This window comes from Saccostrea cucullata, unplaced genomic scaffold, assembly GCF_032062105.1.
Source record: "Saccostrea cucullata isolate Sc308-1 unplaced genomic scaffold, CSIRO_AGI_Scuc_v1 ctg1048, whole genome shotgun sequence".
Taxonomy (NCBI): Eukaryota; Metazoa; Mollusca; class Bivalvia; order Ostreida; family Ostreidae; genus Saccostrea; species Saccostrea cuccullata.
The window spans coordinates 10,707-30,552 of NW_026920292.1; the positions used below are offsets into that span (position 1 = coordinate 10,707).

General features: G+C 32.8%; 1 protein-coding gene across 1 annotated transcript; it reads right to left on the reverse strand.

Moving 5' to 3' along the window:
- Positions 1–198: 198 nt before the first annotated feature.
- Positions 199–18,419, reverse strand: LOC134246360 (low-density lipoprotein receptor-related protein 4-like). The gene is made up of 19 exons (XM_062728717.1): positions 18,023–18,419; positions 15,764–16,229; positions 11,648–11,903; positions 11,262–11,409; positions 10,947–11,057; positions 10,482–10,730; positions 9,305–9,449; positions 7,920–8,060; positions 7,261–7,366; positions 6,226–6,373; positions 5,417–5,536; positions 5,067–5,297; positions 4,783–4,966; positions 4,576–4,703; positions 4,264–4,420; positions 3,386–3,498; positions 3,074–3,196; positions 1,529–1,745; positions 199–791 (listed from the first exon to the last, which is right to left on the reverse strand). The coding sequence occupies exons 1-19, from the start codon at positions 18,114–18,116 to the stop codon at positions 674–676; spliced, it is 3,255 nt and encodes a 1,084-aa protein (XP_062584701.1). The 5' UTR covers positions 18,117–18,419; the 3' UTR covers positions 199–673.
- Between the last annotated feature and the right edge of the window lie 1,427 nt (positions 18,420–19,846).

The window sequence follows — 19,846 nt, forward strand, 5'->3', positions numbered from 1 at the left end:
TAGATTAAACAACACTATATACATTCCATTTTCCCTCAGTATTCTCACAACGTATAACATGATTTTTCAGTTAACATGCATTTGATTTTCTCCAGATAAAAAAAAATTAAAATCGAAAAAAGTTCAGATTCATTTTCACATCTTTCGTGGGGAGTATCCACTGATATTGAAGTAATGAATAATAATAATGCCAATGTCTTAAATAGGTTACAATTTCATTTTATTTTGTATATAGAAAAAGCTTGTTGATGATGAAAATGGGTGAACAATGATATATTAAATCATGGAACATATGTCTGAATTATTTTAGTGGTATTTAACATTTGTAATGTGTACATGGACAAATAAGAAACAAGTTTCTTCCTGAACGTAAATACAAGTTATATTAGCAACAAAGACATGCAACTTTGTAAAACTCTTCTGTACTCAACAATCAATCACTAGCTTACAGTCACGTGAGTTTACTAATTAGCAAAACATGTATTACTAAGCAGTGAAATATCTCTCATAATGTTCCGTATGAAGAAAAACATGATAAAATGATAACTGTACACAGTGCCTCTCAGTCGCTACAGCTTAAATGTGACTACTCATTCATCTGTAGTTCACTTGTAGAATCGTGACGTAACTTGCAGATAACGATTACGATCAGTTGATGACGATTTGACTACTTTCACGAATTGTTCTTTGAGCCATAGTTTTCTTCCACGAAACCGACATTGCCTACTCCTCTATCATTGGCAAATTTAACAGTAGGCGTGTCTATTTGTTCTTGGTATGACAGACTTTTCCTGAAGGTAAACATCTCATATTTTGGTCGTTTGTAAACATAATCATAATATACTCCTAATACAACAAAACATTTCAAGATCATTCTCCATATTTTTTTTTTTTTGAACATATAAACATTATTAATTGTATGCCTGTATATTCGTACTAAACAATTTCCTTTATCAAATACAAAATTTTAATTGCTTTTAAATTAAAATTATATACAATTATGAACTCTTGGTGTTGAATATGGTTTGTTATTCACCATAAAAAATATCAAAATTGATCAAAGCGAAACAACCCATATTCAACACTAAAAGAGTCCCTAACTGTGTAACGTTAAACCTGGGTTGTATCAAAGTTGACATCAAAGTTCAAATGATTGGCGATAATATAAGAATGGTTAGAGACAAAGGGGTCAGTCTTAGTTCTTGTTAACCTCAAACCCCCACAAAAAACATACAAAATTGCAGTATGTGTAATAATTTTCATAGAAGCTTTCTACATATGAGCTTGCATTTATTTAGCAAAACGAAAAAAATTCTACGAGTTCCCTTATTTTCCAAAAATTATTGATATACGAGGAATTGTCATGTGCTCATTTTATGAATTTCTTTATATTCAATGACTAATAAACATTATTTAGCAAGTTGTATAATATTGTAGGAACTGCATAAGCGAGCTATAATGTCATTATTTATATCAATGTCTTTTATTGGATTCTTTTTAAATGAGCATGCGCACTAGATTTACTTACCTTCGTTTAACAAATATGAATACAGCGACACCTAGTATGATACAGAGAAGGATAACTCCCCCTAGGACAGCCCCCGCAATGACGGGTGTGTTGTCAGCGCCACCCTCGCTTCTTACAGCCTCAGGGCTTTCAACAGTTGATCCTTGTTGATTTAAATCATTTTTAGCATCAAGAGAGCTTAATTTTCGTAGGTAAGATAGCGGTTTCCTTTTTGAACCTAAAAATACATGTATTGCATTTCTCAGTTACATGGAACAGCTGTTTAAACTGTACAAATTAAAAAGATATGAACTTATGATTAAGGACTTACAATTCTTATAAGGTATTTTCATTTTTTAGCTCTACTGGTCAGAGACCAGAAGAGCTTATGCGATAGTAATGCGTCCGGCGTCCGTCCGTCCGTCTGTCTGTCTGTCTGTCTGTCTGTCCGTCTGTCTGTAAACAATTTTTCAAAACGCTACTCCTCCTACAATTTTAGTCTGAATTGAATATTACTTGGCACACAAATAGACTACACTAAGATACATAGAATAGTGCATCGGTTTTTGATTTCGATGAACGGTGTTGTCATGGTTACTAAAAATAGAATTTTCTGTAAAATTCCTTTAAAACGCTACTCTTTCTACAGTTTTGGTCTGATTTAAATATAACTTGGCACACATGTAGACTACACTAAGATACATAAAATAGTGCATCGGTTTTTGATTTCAATGAACGGTGTTGCCATGGTTACTAAAAATAGAAATTTCTGTGAAATTCCTTTAAAACGCTACTCCTTCTACAGTTTTGGTCTGATTTCAATATAACTTGGCACACAAGTAGACTACACTAAGATACATAGAATAGTGCATCGGTTTTAGATTTTGATGAACGGTGTTGCCATGGTTACTAAAAATAGAATTTTCTGTAAAATTCCTTTAAAACGCTACTCTTTCTACAGTTTTGGTCTGATTTCAATATAACTTGGCACACAAGTAGACTACACTAAGATACATAGAATAGTGCATCGGTTTTTGATTTCGATGAACGGTGTTGCCATGGTTACTAAAAATAGAATTTTCTGTAAAATTCCTTTAAAACGCTACTCCTTCTACAGTTTTGGTCTGATTTCAATTTAACTTGGCACACAAGTAGACTACATTAAGATACATAGAATAGTGCATCGGTTTTAGATTTCGATGAACGATGTTGCCATGGTTACTAAAAATAGAATTTTCTGTGAAATTCCTTTAAAATGCTATTCCTTCTACAGTTTTGGTCTGATTTCAATATAACTTGGCACACAAGTAGACTACACTAAGATACATAGAATAGTGCATCGGTTTTAGATTTCGATGAACGGTGTCGCCATGGTTACTAAAAATAGAATTTTCTGTGAAATTCCTTTAAAACGCTACTCCTTCTACAGTTTTAGTTTGATTTCAAAATAAGTTGGCACACAAGTAGATTACACAAAGATACATAAAATAGTGCAATGGTTTTTGATAAGTACAAACCAGTAGAGCTACAGTCTTGACAGAGACTTCTGGTTTTATATTTACATACCGGTCGCACATGTGTGTTTGTCCGTCATTTCAATTCCATCTGCGCACGCACACACATAGCCAGTGGGTGTTGGAATGCACAAAGAACTACAGTTTCCGTTATTTTTTATGCAATTTTCGTTCACTATTGAAAAAAAAAATAATTTTAATTACTAGAAAGAGAGTGCATGCAAGTAAAGTGATTTAATAATACAGATTTATATTATTGATGTCATATTATCAATCTAACTACAAGTATATAACTTCTTCTTGGGGGGGGGGGGGGTTATTGGGAGTGGGTTAGGAATTAGGAGTTAGTGGTTCCACTTGTTACCTGGTTGCACGTCTCCCGGATGTATGTCCACGGACTCAAGTCTTCCGTACTCGTATGAGTCAGTCATCCAATGAACCTTATAACTCGAGTTCTTGTTTACTTTTGTCACCCTCCTGTATAGAAAGAGTTAAACTGATAATATCAATGAACATTATATAAATGGTGCCTGTTTTGGAGGGTAACAGTTGAAATTGACACCCCAAGGAAAACCATTGTCAACCATTGTCATTGTCGTTGACAATGGTTTTCCGAGTGGTGTCAATTCCAACTGTTATCCATCAAAACAGGCACCATTTATTTTATTATACTGAATGTCTTCTTGATTTAGGATTTCAGAAAAAAAAAATCGTCGATCGTCTTTACATTCATGTTTAGAAAGCTTTCAAACTCCACGCTACTTCGAAAAAGATTTACTGACCTTTTTACTGTTTATTTGATACTCTAAGAGTCCTTTATCATCTAAAGTTTCGTTATTTCTGCACTCGCAAACATGTTTCGTCTGTCGTTTGTTGTTTTCAAGTAAGCTACATCGGACGCAAGCTTTTATTGACATCAAGTTTACTCCCGTTCTTTCAAACGCACAACTGACGTTTTAAGAATTCTACGGTGAACCGTACGCGCATAACTTCCACGCATGTGACATTACCGTTGTGTTACCCGTTGTCACGTGTGTTGCTAAGGCTGAGGGTAATAGAACGGATTGTTAACTGCGTCTAAACCAATTAGATTTTAGTATTTAACATGAAAGTATAATAAATAATATTGCTCCAATGTTACATTATTAAATTTTTAATTTTCAAGCATATTATGTTTGTATTTGTTTTTTGTACATATACGAGTATTGAAGTATTGATTTGGTCTGATAACATGCCACTTACTGTCGGTTTATAGCCGTGTAGTATATATAATTCCCAGAAACAACCAGGTTAGCTAAATGTGCTTGCTCATCTGTTAATAGTACTTTTCTGTTTTCGCCATTGAAATCACAATATTCTATTTTATCTTTGACACCATCCGTCCAATACAGACGTTTTGCTGAAAAAAGTACAAGCACAAAGGATCAGAATTGTTTGAAACTTGTTTTTTTTTTCTAATCCCTTTCTGTTAAGATGAGGCAATGAGAGTGAAGTCTGAATAAAGACACTTTAATAACTTTGTATATAATCATCCTAGAAGTGGTTAAAACTTACACGTGTAGTCGATGGCTAACCCGTTCACCTGCCGGATTCCAGTAGCTACGATCGCCCTCTTGAAGGAACCGTCCATGGAGGCACGACCTATATATGGTACATCGCCAGTGTCGGTGTAGAATAAGTACCTAAAACACAAATCACTCATTGTGAAAAGACGTAATTATAAAGATGCTGCATGAATGAAATTGTTAGAACAGAACTGACCCCTCTGAAGGATAAAGAACGACTTCGTAGGCGGCTGCTAGGTCGGTGATGATTCGGCGGTCATGTCCGGTGTAAGGATCCACGATCCCAATAAAGGAGGCACTGGTCAGACCAGCCAGAACAGCCGCATAATATAAAAGGTCGGTGGAATAATCCAGGGCGATCCCAAAAGGAGTGAAGGAACCTACAATATGGAGGAAAGCATGCCTGTAACAGGTGCAAAGAACGGGAAAAGAAAATCCCAGATTATTTTTATCATCTCTGGTTTTTGTCTTAAATTTTACCTAAATTTAAAATAGTCGTGATGTTCTTGCCATCCAATGTCATCTTTTTAATCTGACGACTTCTGAAATCTGACCAATAGATGTCGGAAGTCACGTGATGAACAATGGCGCGCGCTGGTGAGTAATCTTCCTGGACATCTAAAGCGGACACCATGGCTGACTGGGTGGAAATCTGATAAATCTTCTTGTGAGTGAAGTCCACAGTAAGTATGAAATTTTTCTTCAAGGTAGCTGAAATGCAGTTTTAACATGGACTTACAAAGGCACTGATCCTAACAACACACACACAGATAGAGGAAGAAGGGGAGGGAGAGATAATGTGAGGGAGAGAGAGTTCTGAGAATAATTACCACTTGAGCAGTTGACCCCATTGAGTTCCAGTCGATAGCCAAAAGCACAAATACACTTCCTGAATGTTCCCTTTGGTACACAGATATGTTCACAACCTCCATTATTTAGTTCACATGGTCCTGGTGGGAGAACAAAGAAAATCATATCAAAATGCTTCTTTTTTATGTTTTATTTAGAGGACTTTTTAATTATTGTTCATATATATATATATCAAATATATTATTTTCTACTTTTTTTAAATTGTGATTTTTTTTATATACGTAAGTTCTACAGTTACATTTTTATTTACTTTTTTTAATGAAATTGAGTATAATGATTATTTAACTTTACATGCATAACTGCTTTTTCAATTTTTTTAATAATGTAAATTTGTATCAGACTTCAAGGTTATTTGATAAAATATTTTACACTTGGTGATCTTTTTTTTCACCTAGAGTACTATTACGTTTTAAAATATAACAAATAGAAAATATGTTTAAGTAAAGGTGTTGTTGTTTCTAATTAAAATTCATTCAAATATAAATCACCTTTTAAAAAACTGCTGTTAAACTGTCATGAATATTTTCACATCCGAATTTGGTCAGTATAAATGTGACACCAGTTATGATAAAACCAAACATAAGTGACATTAATTAAGAAATTTTATTCCTTACGCATTGTAAAGACAAATAGTTTAAATTTTAATGTATTTTAAAAGACCAACCAAGAAAATAAATAAAAACGCCATTCAAATGTCACCCCATATCCAATTAAATAATTGCGCACTGGCTAACATAACCATAACAGGTAAAGTTCTAGCTATCTTCACCTTTTTCTTTCTTCTGCAGTCCTGGATCATATAAAGCCATTCCTGTCAGTTTACCGAATCCGTCCAGCTCTACTGTTAGTTCTATTTGGCGAGATGCCAAAGAGGCAGAATGAAGTTCATTTTCACTGGTTGTGGACAAAATGTAATCCTGAATAGATCATTGAAAATTACACGTTATATCATGAAGATATATTAAAACAATTCTTTATTTCAAATACTTTGGATTGTTATAATTGGTTACTTATAATTTTAAGGTACTTCTTTCCGTGTGCTATGTACGTTGGGACAAATTTTCTCAATTTTTGTCTCAATATATGCAATATATTTAAACAGTATGGAGATACCCGAACAGTATACAATTTGTAAGGTTAAAAGGGCCATTATACAATACAGGTTTTAGAGCACAGCAAACACGGACTTCTAAAGCATTAGGGATGGGATCAGATGCCATTAAAGAGAAAAAATCCCCTGTCGACTGGTCACAACCGCTGTGTTCTCCTTGCAATGATCGGGAATTCATAACGAAAAAATCTGTCGTGCAAATAATGCCTTTACATATTAAAACAGTTTGAAAAACGTCAGTCAGCATCTGACATACATGTCATGATTAATTGCATTTACTGACAAAGTCATTGTATCGACCTTAGAACTTACAAAATGATGTCTTTTAACCACTCTCCTTTTTGTCCAAATGCTAAACAGATGTGTTAGACTCTTGAGATATATTTTTTATTTAAATCAGACCGGGATATACCGTATCGACATAAGAATTGTTCATTGACAATTACTGGTCGATATATCTACATGTCGAGTTGAAGATCACAGCAAGTGTTATCTTTTTTTCACGTATACGTTTGTGAGGTTTGGCGTTCTAAGAAATTCACGTAAATAAAACCAAAAATTGTAATTCCGCGGAATTAAATAATTGTATCTTTGAAAAAAGGAATGTTTGCAATATACTTATCATTATATTTTTAAAATTTACCATTTAAGGTTTCCTGGGTTTTTTTTATATTATTTTTTTTATGTGCTTACTTTATAGACCACCAGCTCTTTGTCGTACTTGACAGAGAAATATGTCTGCTCGTCTGATCCATCATATTTGACGCTCTTTAATTTTCCATTGTCGATCCAAAATAGTCTGTTTCAACAACAAAAATATTCAAAATATATCATTATTTGTGAAAAAATATTGTTACTGCATGCACCTGAATTGATAAATAAAAAAAAAACACTTGTCAGAACTTTATTTTTGAAATATCATTTAAATGATTCACAGGATCAGTTATGTTGAATTGCTTTGAAGAAATTGGAAGTCGTAAATCAAAATGTTTCCATTTATTCTAAATACATTCTGATGTTTGAATCGCATAATTAAAATTTCATGCATTGTGTTTGCTATAGCACACAATTCAGGTCATTAAATTTTGAAGCCAAAAATAGATACATGAAAAATTAGAGTAAGGATAACACTTAAAACATATTTTCTAATATCTCTAAATTTCTTACAATTTTTAGTGTTTCCTATTATTTAGAAATAAGTATCTTGGAGAGGTTTATTTTTTCTTTTTATTTAACAATTTACATAATGAACCTTTTAAGGAAGAAAAAATTGTATTTGTAAGTTAAAAAATGTTTCATTTTCTTTGTATAAAAATTGTACATAATATTTCGTTACTGTTCTCATAACATACCTACTAGAATCGACATTATAGAACAGCCCCGTTAGTTCGCTGTTTCCTTTACTGGTATATATAGTGGTCATATTGCTGCCGTCAAAGGAAGAGGACATGATTCTGTCTCCAACGGTCGACGAACTGATCCAAAACAGCATCCTGTAGAGAAGTACAATAATCAGTAGTAATACAAGGTTAACAAATAGTAGACAAACTCATCCAGAGCATTCCATAGAATAGAAGGGTACAATATAATAGTCTGTAGTAATAATTGTAAACAAACAGTAGACAGAACATCTTATAGAGATATACAAGTGTCTTTCGTAAAAAATAAAACAACAAAAAATCGACACAAAAGCTTAAGGAGGACAATATCTTATAGAGAAGTAAAACAATACTTTTATTGGAGTCAAATAATAGATAAACCTTTCCAGTAAATTTTACAAACAATGATCAGTAATACTTGGTAGACGAACTGATGTAGAACAACAACAACTTATGGAGAGAAACGATGAATAAGATTAACACACAGTAAACAAACTAACGCTGAACAGAATTCTATGGAGAAAAAACCATTCTGTCAAGATTTAACTGTTCAATTACGCTGAATAAACAAATCTTTTGGAGAAATACAGCATAAACTTTGAAACAAATCTTAGTTACATCGTACTAAACACTACTGTTAAGATTCCAAAATAAAAATCCCCTCTCCTTTCCTGACATATCACTGTCTCTCCATGAATTTCTCCAAGTCTTTTTCCCTGACTACCCTGTCCAATCCGTGAGGTCCCCTGACAATCTCTGTCTACCTCTTGATGCTCCTGACTTTGTCCCTGACCAACCTATCCAACCCATGACGTCCTCTGACTTTGTCCTCGACTACCAGGTGTATAATACTCCCTGATGCCCCCTGACTATCCTGTTTACTCCCCGACGTCCCCGGAGTTTGTCCCTGACGTTCCTGTTTACTCCCTGACATTCCCTGAAAATTCATGTGAACTCTCTGTTAAGTTCGCCCATACTGACTACTCTGTCTACGACTCTTAAGTCAAAAACTTAGCAAGCTTTATGTTACGAGCCCCAGGTGTATAATACTCCCTGATGGACTACCCTGTCCTCTGACATTCGGAGTTTGTCCCTGACTATCCCGGCCAATTCCTGGCGTCCTATCCTGACATTCCCTGACAATTCATGTTAACTCCCTGAAGTCCCATGACTAATCCCCTGACCACCCTGTCTTCCTCTTCCCCTGACATTTCTCTTGACCAGATATATTCAGTTTGCAGTCAACAAAGCAGGAATATTATAGCAAAGAAGTCCAGTACACATGACCGTATTAACAATATACATGTAGTGATAATAGGATTATTATAAGAATAGAGGAACATGTAAAAACTACTCACTGATGATAGGGACACACAGTGAGGTAGGACGGATTCTCGATTTCATCAATAACTTTGGTAGCAATGTCTCCTCCAATGGAATACATGCTGATTCCCTTAGGGTCACTCCAGTATATATTGTTCTCAATCCAATCAAATGCAAGACCTTAAATTAAAAAGTGTGTAAGTTATCAAACTCAATACCTGAAACATTGATTCATGAGTTTCATCTTTCCTGGCCCAGCGGTTCTGGAGAAGAAGATTTTTTAAAAATGCCATTAATTTTCAACAAATTCAACCAAACTTGAATTCCCATCACCCAAGGATACTTTGTGACAAGTTTGGTTAAAATTGGCCCAGTGGTTCTTGAGAAGAAGATGAAAATGTGAAAAGTTTACGACGACGACGACAACGCCAACGACAACAACGACAGACGACGGACAAATTTTGATCAGAAAAGCTCACTTGAGCCTTCGGCTCAGGTGAGCTAAAAAGTGTGTAAGTTATCAAACTCAATACCTGAAACATTATGTTGCTATTTGACATTAGAAATAGTTGTCTATATCTATCCAAGGTTTATAGTTGTACAAAAGCAAGATGTAGATTTTATTTACAAGACAATTAGTAGTGATATTATGCTGATTCTTATCTCCATATATGTCATTCGAGAAAAGAGGAAGAGAAATTTTGAGACATGTCTTCAAGATAATGAGACTTGTATTTAAAAATTAAAAGAAATTAACTACAAGAAACTTGTAGAAATTTATTTTGAACAAAAGATAAAGAAACTTTATTTTCAAAATGTAAACACTTGATAGACAGGTTTTGATTTTATTTTTGCAAAGTGTATAGATTTATTTCTGAACACAAAATGTTGAGACTTTATTCAAAAGAGAAACGTTAATTCAAAGAAAGATACAAACACTAGTACTCTATTCGAAAGTCCAGATAAAGAAACGGTATACATATATACTAAAACACATTTTTATTTCCTTATGAAATACTGTTTACTTTATATTCATACGTATTGAAAATGACCAATACCTCATTTCAGTGCTAATAACCAATGACATTTCATTCAGTGTTATATCTATGCACTAAGAAATACGACGAAGGGGGAAAAGTGGACAAACTGCACTACGTTATGCATTATTATGATTTAGTTTTCTGGTCTCTGTACATAATTCTTAAAATATACCTGAAATTTTTCCAACACGTGTCAGTGATGTTGTTAGATTTGTGGCAAAGTCAAAGAAGTATAAGAACCCGCTGTCTGTGAAATAAAGCCGGTCGTGTACAGCGGAAGCAGCAAGGAGTCTGACGGACTCTGTTCTGATTGGCAGACAGATCGGTTCATGTAACAGACTCGTGATCACTCGCACATCCAGCATACAGATGTCTGTTTTGTTTGCAATGAATAAGCCCTTAGAGAAGAGGTGATGGTCAACTGTAAAATGTTAAAAGTAACATGTGATGATCAACTTTTATCCAATAGTTTTTTTAATGTTAAATATATTGTAAGGCTTACGGTTACATGTACAATAATTACGACAATCTAACCATAGCTTAATAAAGATAAATTAAGTAACATATTGTACAGTGCCTCTTAAAATAGTCTAAATGTATTTTTAAAATATAAATTGTATCGCATTCGGTTCGTTACCTATACACATGGATTGGTCAGAAGCTAGTTGATATCCAGACTTGCACATACATTTCCCTCCGTTAGGTGTGTTAACACAGAAGTGTTGGCATTTCATGTTTTTACAGCTATCTAGAAACACACACAAAAGTGTATGGAGTTACATGTTTAAGAGAGAGATTTTGAATTATATATTGTATATGTAGAAAATGGAAAGTTCAAGGTCATCGAGGAATCGGTATTGCCGATTATTAAGTAGAGCAAAAAGTAACACTTTTTTTGCGTTTTTTTTTTTTAAATAGTAATTTGCAATTTGTAATACTTTCAGATACATACGGTCGATAATTTTCTGTGTTGTTTTGTCATATACACTGATGGCCCATGGCGTTCTGGACCGGAAGTAACGCATCCATTTATTATCTCCGGTTGTTTTATCCAGACACGTGACTAAGTATGAATGATACTCGGTCACACAGACCAGTTCCTGAAGAGTGACATATTTCAGTCATTGACTATTTATTGCGGTTGATTAAAACACATCAAAGTGAATTTTATGTAATTTATAGAAAATCAGAGCATTGACTCTTTGGAAAAATAAGATTTGAGGATTTTTTTTCTATTTTTTTTTTTAATGATGAAGTTTAATTTTTTTTTTATTATTGATTACTGGATTTATAAAGGACCATAAACGTCAAATATTATACAGCTTTTACAACATTTACCTTGTATACAGTAATGCCACTCATTGTGATGCTGGTGAACTTTGACCTCCGTACGACCTTCCGGTTTTTGCCGTCATAGTCGCACTTTTCTACCGTGTTCCTCTGAATGTCGATCCAGTATATTGTTTTACTGTCGGTGTCTACTGCCATATCTGGCACCCACACAGCTCCCGTTACTATAGTTTCACGTTCTTCTCCTGCTAAAGTTGCACGTTCAATTTTTCCTGTTTCATCATGTTCCGACCAAAACAAATACCTTGAATTACAAAAAAAAATATATCTTCAAGTATGTGCTATTGATATTTATCTTTCGCCCCTGACATTAACATACACTATATTTTCCTCTCTTTATTCAGCTTTACCAAAATAATTTTATGTATTTTACGGGAAAAAATTGCGGTTTTCTTAGTTTCCTTATTTATTCCAAGTTTCCAGTTTGCCATAGATGAGCTTGTTTGTTCTGTCAAAGAAGCTTAAGAAACTTGTGCTATTCCTATATTTAAGTAAAGCTACACTTTTCAGCGTGCTGATATGGTTGAATTTAGGAATAAAAATGCAGAATAAAATGAATTTTAAAACTCTTCTAAAGCTGAACACGACTCGTAAATAGGCATACACCATCTTCGATATCATTATCTACGGTACATCAACACCAGGGTATACTCTTTACATTCGTTACTCCTGACTGCTTTGTTGTCACGGATATCGACATGGAATGTCGACCCGAGTTCGTGCTGATTAACTTGCATTACCTCTGTTTACATTTAAGGATGGCGTTTACTCAGGTTTCAGAAAAGGCCAAGGAAATTTTATAAAGTATATTATGTTGAATCAAAAATTGTTCTAAATGGATAAAATAATCAAGTTTTAATATCTTGTTATTCGAAGAAAATAAACAGGAACAAAAATCAATGTATGGTAATGCAGAGAAAATTCGAACTAAACTTTTATTTTTAATTTTTGTCAAAATTTATGTATTCTTATAATTAATTGTAAAGGTTACATGTATTTTTAACATCACTTTGCAAAAAGTTATGTGTTAAAGCTCATAAATTACTTCAAATAATTGAATGCTATTGCATGAATAAAGAAATTCAAAAATATGAACAAAAACCATTCCAGACAATATATATCAATAATTTGATCATTGACCCCATATAATATTATTGTCATGAGAATAAAGGCAACAAAAGTAATCAGAGGCTATGAATAATTTTGAGTTCTTATAATTCAGATTTTTTAAATATTCGATTAAAAATGGGGGAAACATATAAAATGACAGAGGAAATTCAGACTGGAATAAATTACAGTATCAAGTTTATGACCCAAACTCTAATTGTTTCTTCATATGAAGCAACACTGTTCCATTGCTTTAATATTTCATTATTTAAAGAGTTGTGGTGCTTGCAATATTTTGTAAGTAAAGAAAAAATTGGTCATAGTTTGAAAAATTGAGGTATTTTCCAAGAAATACTCAGGGGCCATTAGCATGAAAAGTAGGTCATTGACCTAGTTATTTGAAATTGAAATTTAACACAAGAATCATAGGTGCATAGGTGTGGAATAGGCGGTTTTTTCGTTCTTATCAGTGGAATTTTTAGTCATCTGAGTAAAGGTATATCTTAATTGTAGTAACGCATATTTTTGTTTTTGTATACTGCACTGACCTGTGCAACTGTTGTAAGTGTCTTTGGTTTCTTACTTTCCTTATTAGAATAAGTACACAGTTATTTTTTTTTTTGTCGCTACTAAGTATTGTATAGCATACGTCCATTTACACTGGTGGCAATTCATTGGACTGAACAGTGACTAAGTGACAGTCTCTATTTATAGGGGCCTGCAGATGTAACTAGAGCTGGAACAAATATGGCGGACAAATTCTTATACGAATCGTGATCAGCTTTAATTAACCTAGCTTTGTTTAAGTGATGAAGTATTTTAATCCAATTAATTATTTACGTTTTCAGACTAAAACTATTTGTCTAATAATGTCACAAGTTTTAACATTGCTAACAATGCACGTCTTTCGTTTACGGCAACATTTATGAATTACAGAGAAGGGTAGGGATGTGACTGGATACAGATAGCAGTTGGGTCTTCTTTGAAATTCTTGCGTGCTTTCCCATTTAGGTTAGTTAAGTTTCGTTGAAGATGTGTCCTAGAGCTCAGAAGATGTTGCGCTGCAGTGATGCCATAAGAAAACTGTCTAATTAAAAAGATCTTGTTGTTGGTTTTTATTAGAGTAGGAACGATTGGCATATTATTTGGTGTACAAACATGATTATACAACCTAATTATATGCTAGATTAAATTTTATAACCATACCAAAATGTTGTATAAAGGAGAAAAATAATTTAAAACTTGAAAAATCGTTACTTCCCTTTGCATATATGGACTAAAACTGCACACATCGACGTAAGAATTCTTAATACATACAATATTGTTTTGCTCTCGATTTTCTGAAAATAATGTTTGACGAAGAAATGTCTACGTATTGTTTGAATGGTCCCCGTATGATTGGCTTATTGAGTCCTTTAGTTTATGCCTTAGGCGACACAGAATACAAAATAATATCTACATACAATGTATTACATTAGCGGAAAATTAGAAAAGGATACAAACAAATAAAATTGTAGCTATTTTGATCATTCATAAAAACTCAATTGCTAAAACTTTTCTCTTGTTAGTTTCTTTTTATTATGGCCGGAAAGACTGGAATCGATGCTAACACGTACTATCCCTGTTAAAAGTATAGTTATGTTGTTGGAGAGGTCCCTGAGGGCCGAAGGTGAAGGATGACCAGCGGTACATGGGTCAGTGTGGTACTAATCATGTCGGGATTGGCATTCGGAATTACAAGAACCAAAGGAGCGCTGATATGGCTAACAGCGTTGTTCATATTCAAGAATTATTAATTATTTTAAACATGTTTATGAAACACAAACAGTTCAATAGATAATTTCATAACGACAAATGCATTTTGGGGATTTTAAAATGGAAAAACCTGCATTGAAAATGAAAAAATGATCAATAGCGATAAATTTAACAAGATTGATAGCTACAGTCATATTTTCCGTTTACATTTAAATATGCGACTAAAATTGCAAAACGATCAGCACTTCTAGATTGACAAATTTACTCAAAGACACTTTTCAATCATTGTGATATGTATTTATGCATTTCGAAGTCTTCTTTTCTCCTCCTAAAATGTTAATGCACCACAGGGCGTGTTATCGAGTTGTCATCCAGTTAGTCGGCCAGCGAAAGGAAATAGGTTTATGTTTATTCTATTTAATGTTTATGTTTTTATTATTCATAATTATTTCTTTAATGTCCGCATTAATGGGATAAGACAAGGTGAACAGTTATTTGTGCGACTGTTACTATGTTGTTGTATGACCGCGCAACTTACATTATCATTAAAATGTCTGATCTTCTTATACTTCTCAATACTATTCTTTATTGCTTAATTCAATGACAGAAAAAGTTCTTTGATTTACTAATTAGGCAGTCGACCTGTTTGATTTTTTTTACACCTTGGCCGTTCATATTTCTATAGACATAAATTTAATACATTCAATTCACGTTGTGTATAAAATGTGTGGCTTATTTCAGGAAATGTCTGAATGTCTATTTTAAAATCGTAAATTCCTTCAAGTTATAAAGTGTTCAAACCTTTATGCTACAAAGAATATTCAAAGTGTATCAAAGTAGAACTAGCTTTGTGATAAAATGCATTTGAATCAAATGTGATGATGTTTTGAAATAACGAAAACCTTCTAAAATTAACTTTTTCTTAATTTTGAAGCAAGACAAAACAATTTTCTTTAAAAAAGGACCTAAGTCTAATATATTTCTTCATGTTTTGTCAAGGGGATAATGGAGGTTTTTATAAATTTAAACTACAGAAGGGACATATTTAAAACTAGCTGTTCATGTATTGGTACTGTCTCAGACACGCTAGTACAAAAGTTAATAGTGAATGATTCATTTATGATTTCAATGTTATATCAAAGACTGCCAGATCAATTAAACCTTTTGGCATTTTATACATATATATGGTAATATCTGGACTTTTAGATGCCTTTTCTTGACCTTTGTTTGACTTATACCTACCCTACCAAGGGGTCCACGGCGATGGCAAGGGGCTTAGAGAGTCCTCTCTCAACCAAGACCCTAAACATGGAGGGATCAGAATCGTTTGTAGACTGGACCGCGATCCAGTTGTAATATTCGTCTGTCCAGTAGATGTTCTTTGTCAGCCAATCATAGGCAAGTTTAGTGGAAGTTTTGGAGATGCCTTCATGTAAAAGTGTAATTGATTGGGAGGAATCGTTAAGCCAGACATTGAAGTTATTCATCTTGTACAAACTCCGAGTGTTGCCATCTAAGAGGTAGATTTTTCCATCGTTAGCATCCGTTGCTATGCTTACTATTTCTGTAGTTTGGTGAAAATTAAAGTTCCTGACTGGGAAAATGGATGAGGTTTTAAATGCGTCTATGCTGCCCGGTAAAGTAGTAAGTGACCCGGATGAAAACAGATTAGGAAGTTGTGATATGATCAACCCATTGTCTATTGCATCTAAGACAAAAGAGAAGAAATGAATTGAAAATACAATAATCATTTATAATATATAAAATGTATGAATTTAAATTATTGAATTGGATTGAATAGCAGACAAAAATACCTCTAGATGATCATTCTCTCCATAGGTCAAGGTACAATTACATGTACAATCGTATTTGAATTATAAAAAAAACTATTACAAAATTAAATGCTAAAATAAAACAAGAATCAAACAGACGAAAAAGGACAAAAACATAAGAATATCATAAGTTGAGGCAGAGAGAAGTCTTCATCAAGTTTCATTATACATGTGTGATCTATGCAATAGATTAGAATAAAGTTATTACTAGAAGACCAGGTACTCGTTTAATAAAATGGGTATCATTGAACAATTAGAATAATCAATATTTCAATTTTGTACACGCAATCCATCTCTCTTCGTTAACATTAAAATTTTACTGACAATACTCATTGATCTATATAAATCAGCTGATTTATTTTTAGTCAAATCAGCAGGTATGATAAAGTGTTATATTTTCCGTTTGTTACCTTATTAAACAAATAAATTTTATAACATTCAAAACAAAATTTTATAACATTCAAAACATATATTTGTTCATAATATTTTTATAAATGACCCCTAAATTAGCTCTCAGAATGCAGATTTTTGCTACGTTTATGTGAACATTTCCCGGGGAGTATGTTCTTGGACCCCATTGCATATTCACACCCAGTGCTGATATCGAAGATTTCTTCTTCTTTTCCTCCTTCACATGAAAGGTTAGTCAAATAAAATATATGAAGAAATCCCTAATTCTAACACGGAAAACGCCTCTAACTGATTCAGAATTATCTTGGCAAGTGAATATTTAAAAGTCGTGGCATTGCCCCCTCATTTAGAGTTTTGAGTTAATTATAAATGAAAACGTTCCCAAGGTCTCATATTTAAATTGGGTTTGTTTGCAGGCACTGCCAACATGCTTCTTGCAATGACGTTATTCGGTGGCAATAAGTTTGCACCTCTGAAATCTAATCTCATGCATGGGACCATCACTTAATCTTCTAGGGATATGATTTACTGGTTTGTTGCTAATGTCAATTTTATTTGTCTTTCATTTCCTCGTGGTTAGACTTAATTAGGAACTGAATTCATTTTTTTGACGTGTATATTTATTTCTATTCAAAACCTTGCATAAAGAGCCTTTGAAGATTTGAATAAATCGTAATTGATGAGAGGATATCGGAGACTTCATCGATCATTCTAACATCTCTCCCTTGAGAAAATTAAATTATTTGCAGATTCAAGAATTCTCAAAATTAGTGTATGAGATATGTTAGTTCTTTTATCATGTTTATTCTTACAGACATTTCTTTTTAATGATTATCTATACACTAAAAAGTTATAAATTTGAATTTAAAATCAGTTATAATTTAACTCTTATCTACCTAAATGAACAAACAATATTTAAACTGCAAAAGGGCACTAACATTTTACTTGTGCTCAATGATTTTTTTTTCTGTGTTCTGTCTTACTTAATGATTGTAAGAATATTAATAATTGTAATAGACATATCTTGGCACCGTACTTTCTATAATTCACTATATACTATCATATAGAATATGTAAATTAAGACACATTAGCATGAACTTTGGAAATGTAATGATAAATTCAAGATTTACAATAATTTATTTTTTTCTGAACTGAAATAGAAACAGTCTCTTTTAATACGTGTCAAATCCTTTATTAAATACAAATTGTAATCATCATGACCTGTTAGGATGAGGAAAAAATTTAATGTGCAACTTACCTTCGGATTTGGTAAAATGTACACAAGTATATATCCAAATTAAAAGAAATGTCACAAAACTATATTTTTCATTCAATATTAAAAGAAAAGTCATATTGATATCAACCAGCTGTTTACAAAGCACAGACTTATTTAATTACGGCGAAAAGAACAAATGTCATTCCATGTACCAATTAACGGCGGTAAAGATCGCGTTATAATTATTGTTAAACTTACATCGAAATCACATTTGTACGCTTGACTGAATACAAACGACACCGGAATATGACTGTCATAATTCTTATTTTCAGGTGAAAGTCGTAATCGCAGCCTGAAACACCGACGCAGACCTCTATTTATTTCGTAATTGTATATGAAAGAAATAATTATTTTATGTGCATATATATGCATTAATAGAAAGAATGTGTTTGCATATTATATCTACACATAGAATGACGTGTTTTATTTTCTATTCTTAGATGATAGATTTCAACAAAAAAATCTGATATTTGAACAAAAAATAAAATTAATATGATCAGATTCCTTTATCTAGAAAGTAAACAGGTGTGCATGGTCTATTTCAGATTCAGGAATATCTAATGTTCAATAAAATTCTGATTTGATAAAAAAATAGAATTTTATTTATTTCCTTTGCTTCACTTACATGTACATGTATTTTCGTTAGTTATTATGTATTTAGTAATCTATTATATTGTCTTCGTTTGAAAGCATGTAAATTGAACATAATCATTTTGCATTTGTGCGAAAGTTATAAACTGACTCTGAGACATACATATGAAATAAAAGAAATGAATGATGACTTTAGATAGTTACCCCATATTGTATAATCATGTCTCAAAGATCAAGGTCATTGAGTTCCGGAATTAAAAGAAATGACATTTTAGTTAAAACGGAAAAGAGGCAATAAGATTTCAGTCATTTTTTACATTTTCTTGAACGTTCCGGGAAAAAAATCATCGGTCTTTACATGACCTTCTCGTAACTACTCAAATACAATCATTTAAAAAGAGTGAAATACGGAATAAAGTAATTGTTTATTTTGATGTTAAATTCCCTGACAAAAATCAGTAAGCTTCCTCAGTTTTGCTTAATATCGGTCAAAGATTTTTTTTCCCAAAACTTGTTCGGATTAATTTTTGTCTTTCTAGCAAACTGTTGAAGAAATAGATAACAGAGAATATAACAAATTAAAACTGTTGCTTCAAATTAATATGATACATATATAAGAGAAATAAATAATTTTTTCCCAAATCGTTATTTTTTAGAACATTTGCCGTTGTATACATGTACATAATTGTAAATTTCGTTGTTGCATAAATGACATTTAGTACAACACATTTGGGAAAAACCCAAACAAAATACCAAATCGATATCAATCAAATGCTATCATATTCATCAAATGTACAGAAACTTTACCTTAAAATTACCATCACGGGTTATTTTGCAATTGCGGATGGTTCATTATTTAAGACTTAAAGTGTTTTAAAATAAATTAGGGAATAACTATCTTCTAATTTGGTATTTGCGACCGTTAATGCTGATTTAACGGTCGCATAGTTTTACCGGCGACGCGTAAGCGGAGCCGGTAAAACGGATGTTTGCGACCGTTAAATCAGCATCAATGGTCGCAAATACCAAATTAGAAGATTAGTTATTCCCATTCTAATGCAATCCACGCATTTTGTTTGTTGTTTACCTCTTATTTTGTTGAATTTTGTTATATGAAATACGTCATGGAGCATTGTATTTTTGCGTCGCTCTATTATGACGTCACAATAAAAAAGCTTTCACGCTCGTTAATGCTCATTTTACTGCTTCAAACAT

Bases quoted from the DNA above. Each gene is read 5' to 3' on its own strand.
- LOC134246360 (XM_062728717.1), bottom strand. From the start codon at position 18,116: ATGACTTTTCTTTTAATATTGAATGAAAAATATAGTTTTGTGACATTT. The intron at 4,421-4,575 runs GTAAGTTTTAAC...TACTTTTTTCAG, and splicing joins GTTAGCCATCGACTACACGT to CAAAACGTCTGTATTGGACG. The intron at 3,197-3,385 runs GTAACAAGTGGA...TTTTTTCAATAG, and splicing joins TCCGGGAGACGTGCAACCAG to TGAACGAAAATTGCATAAAA.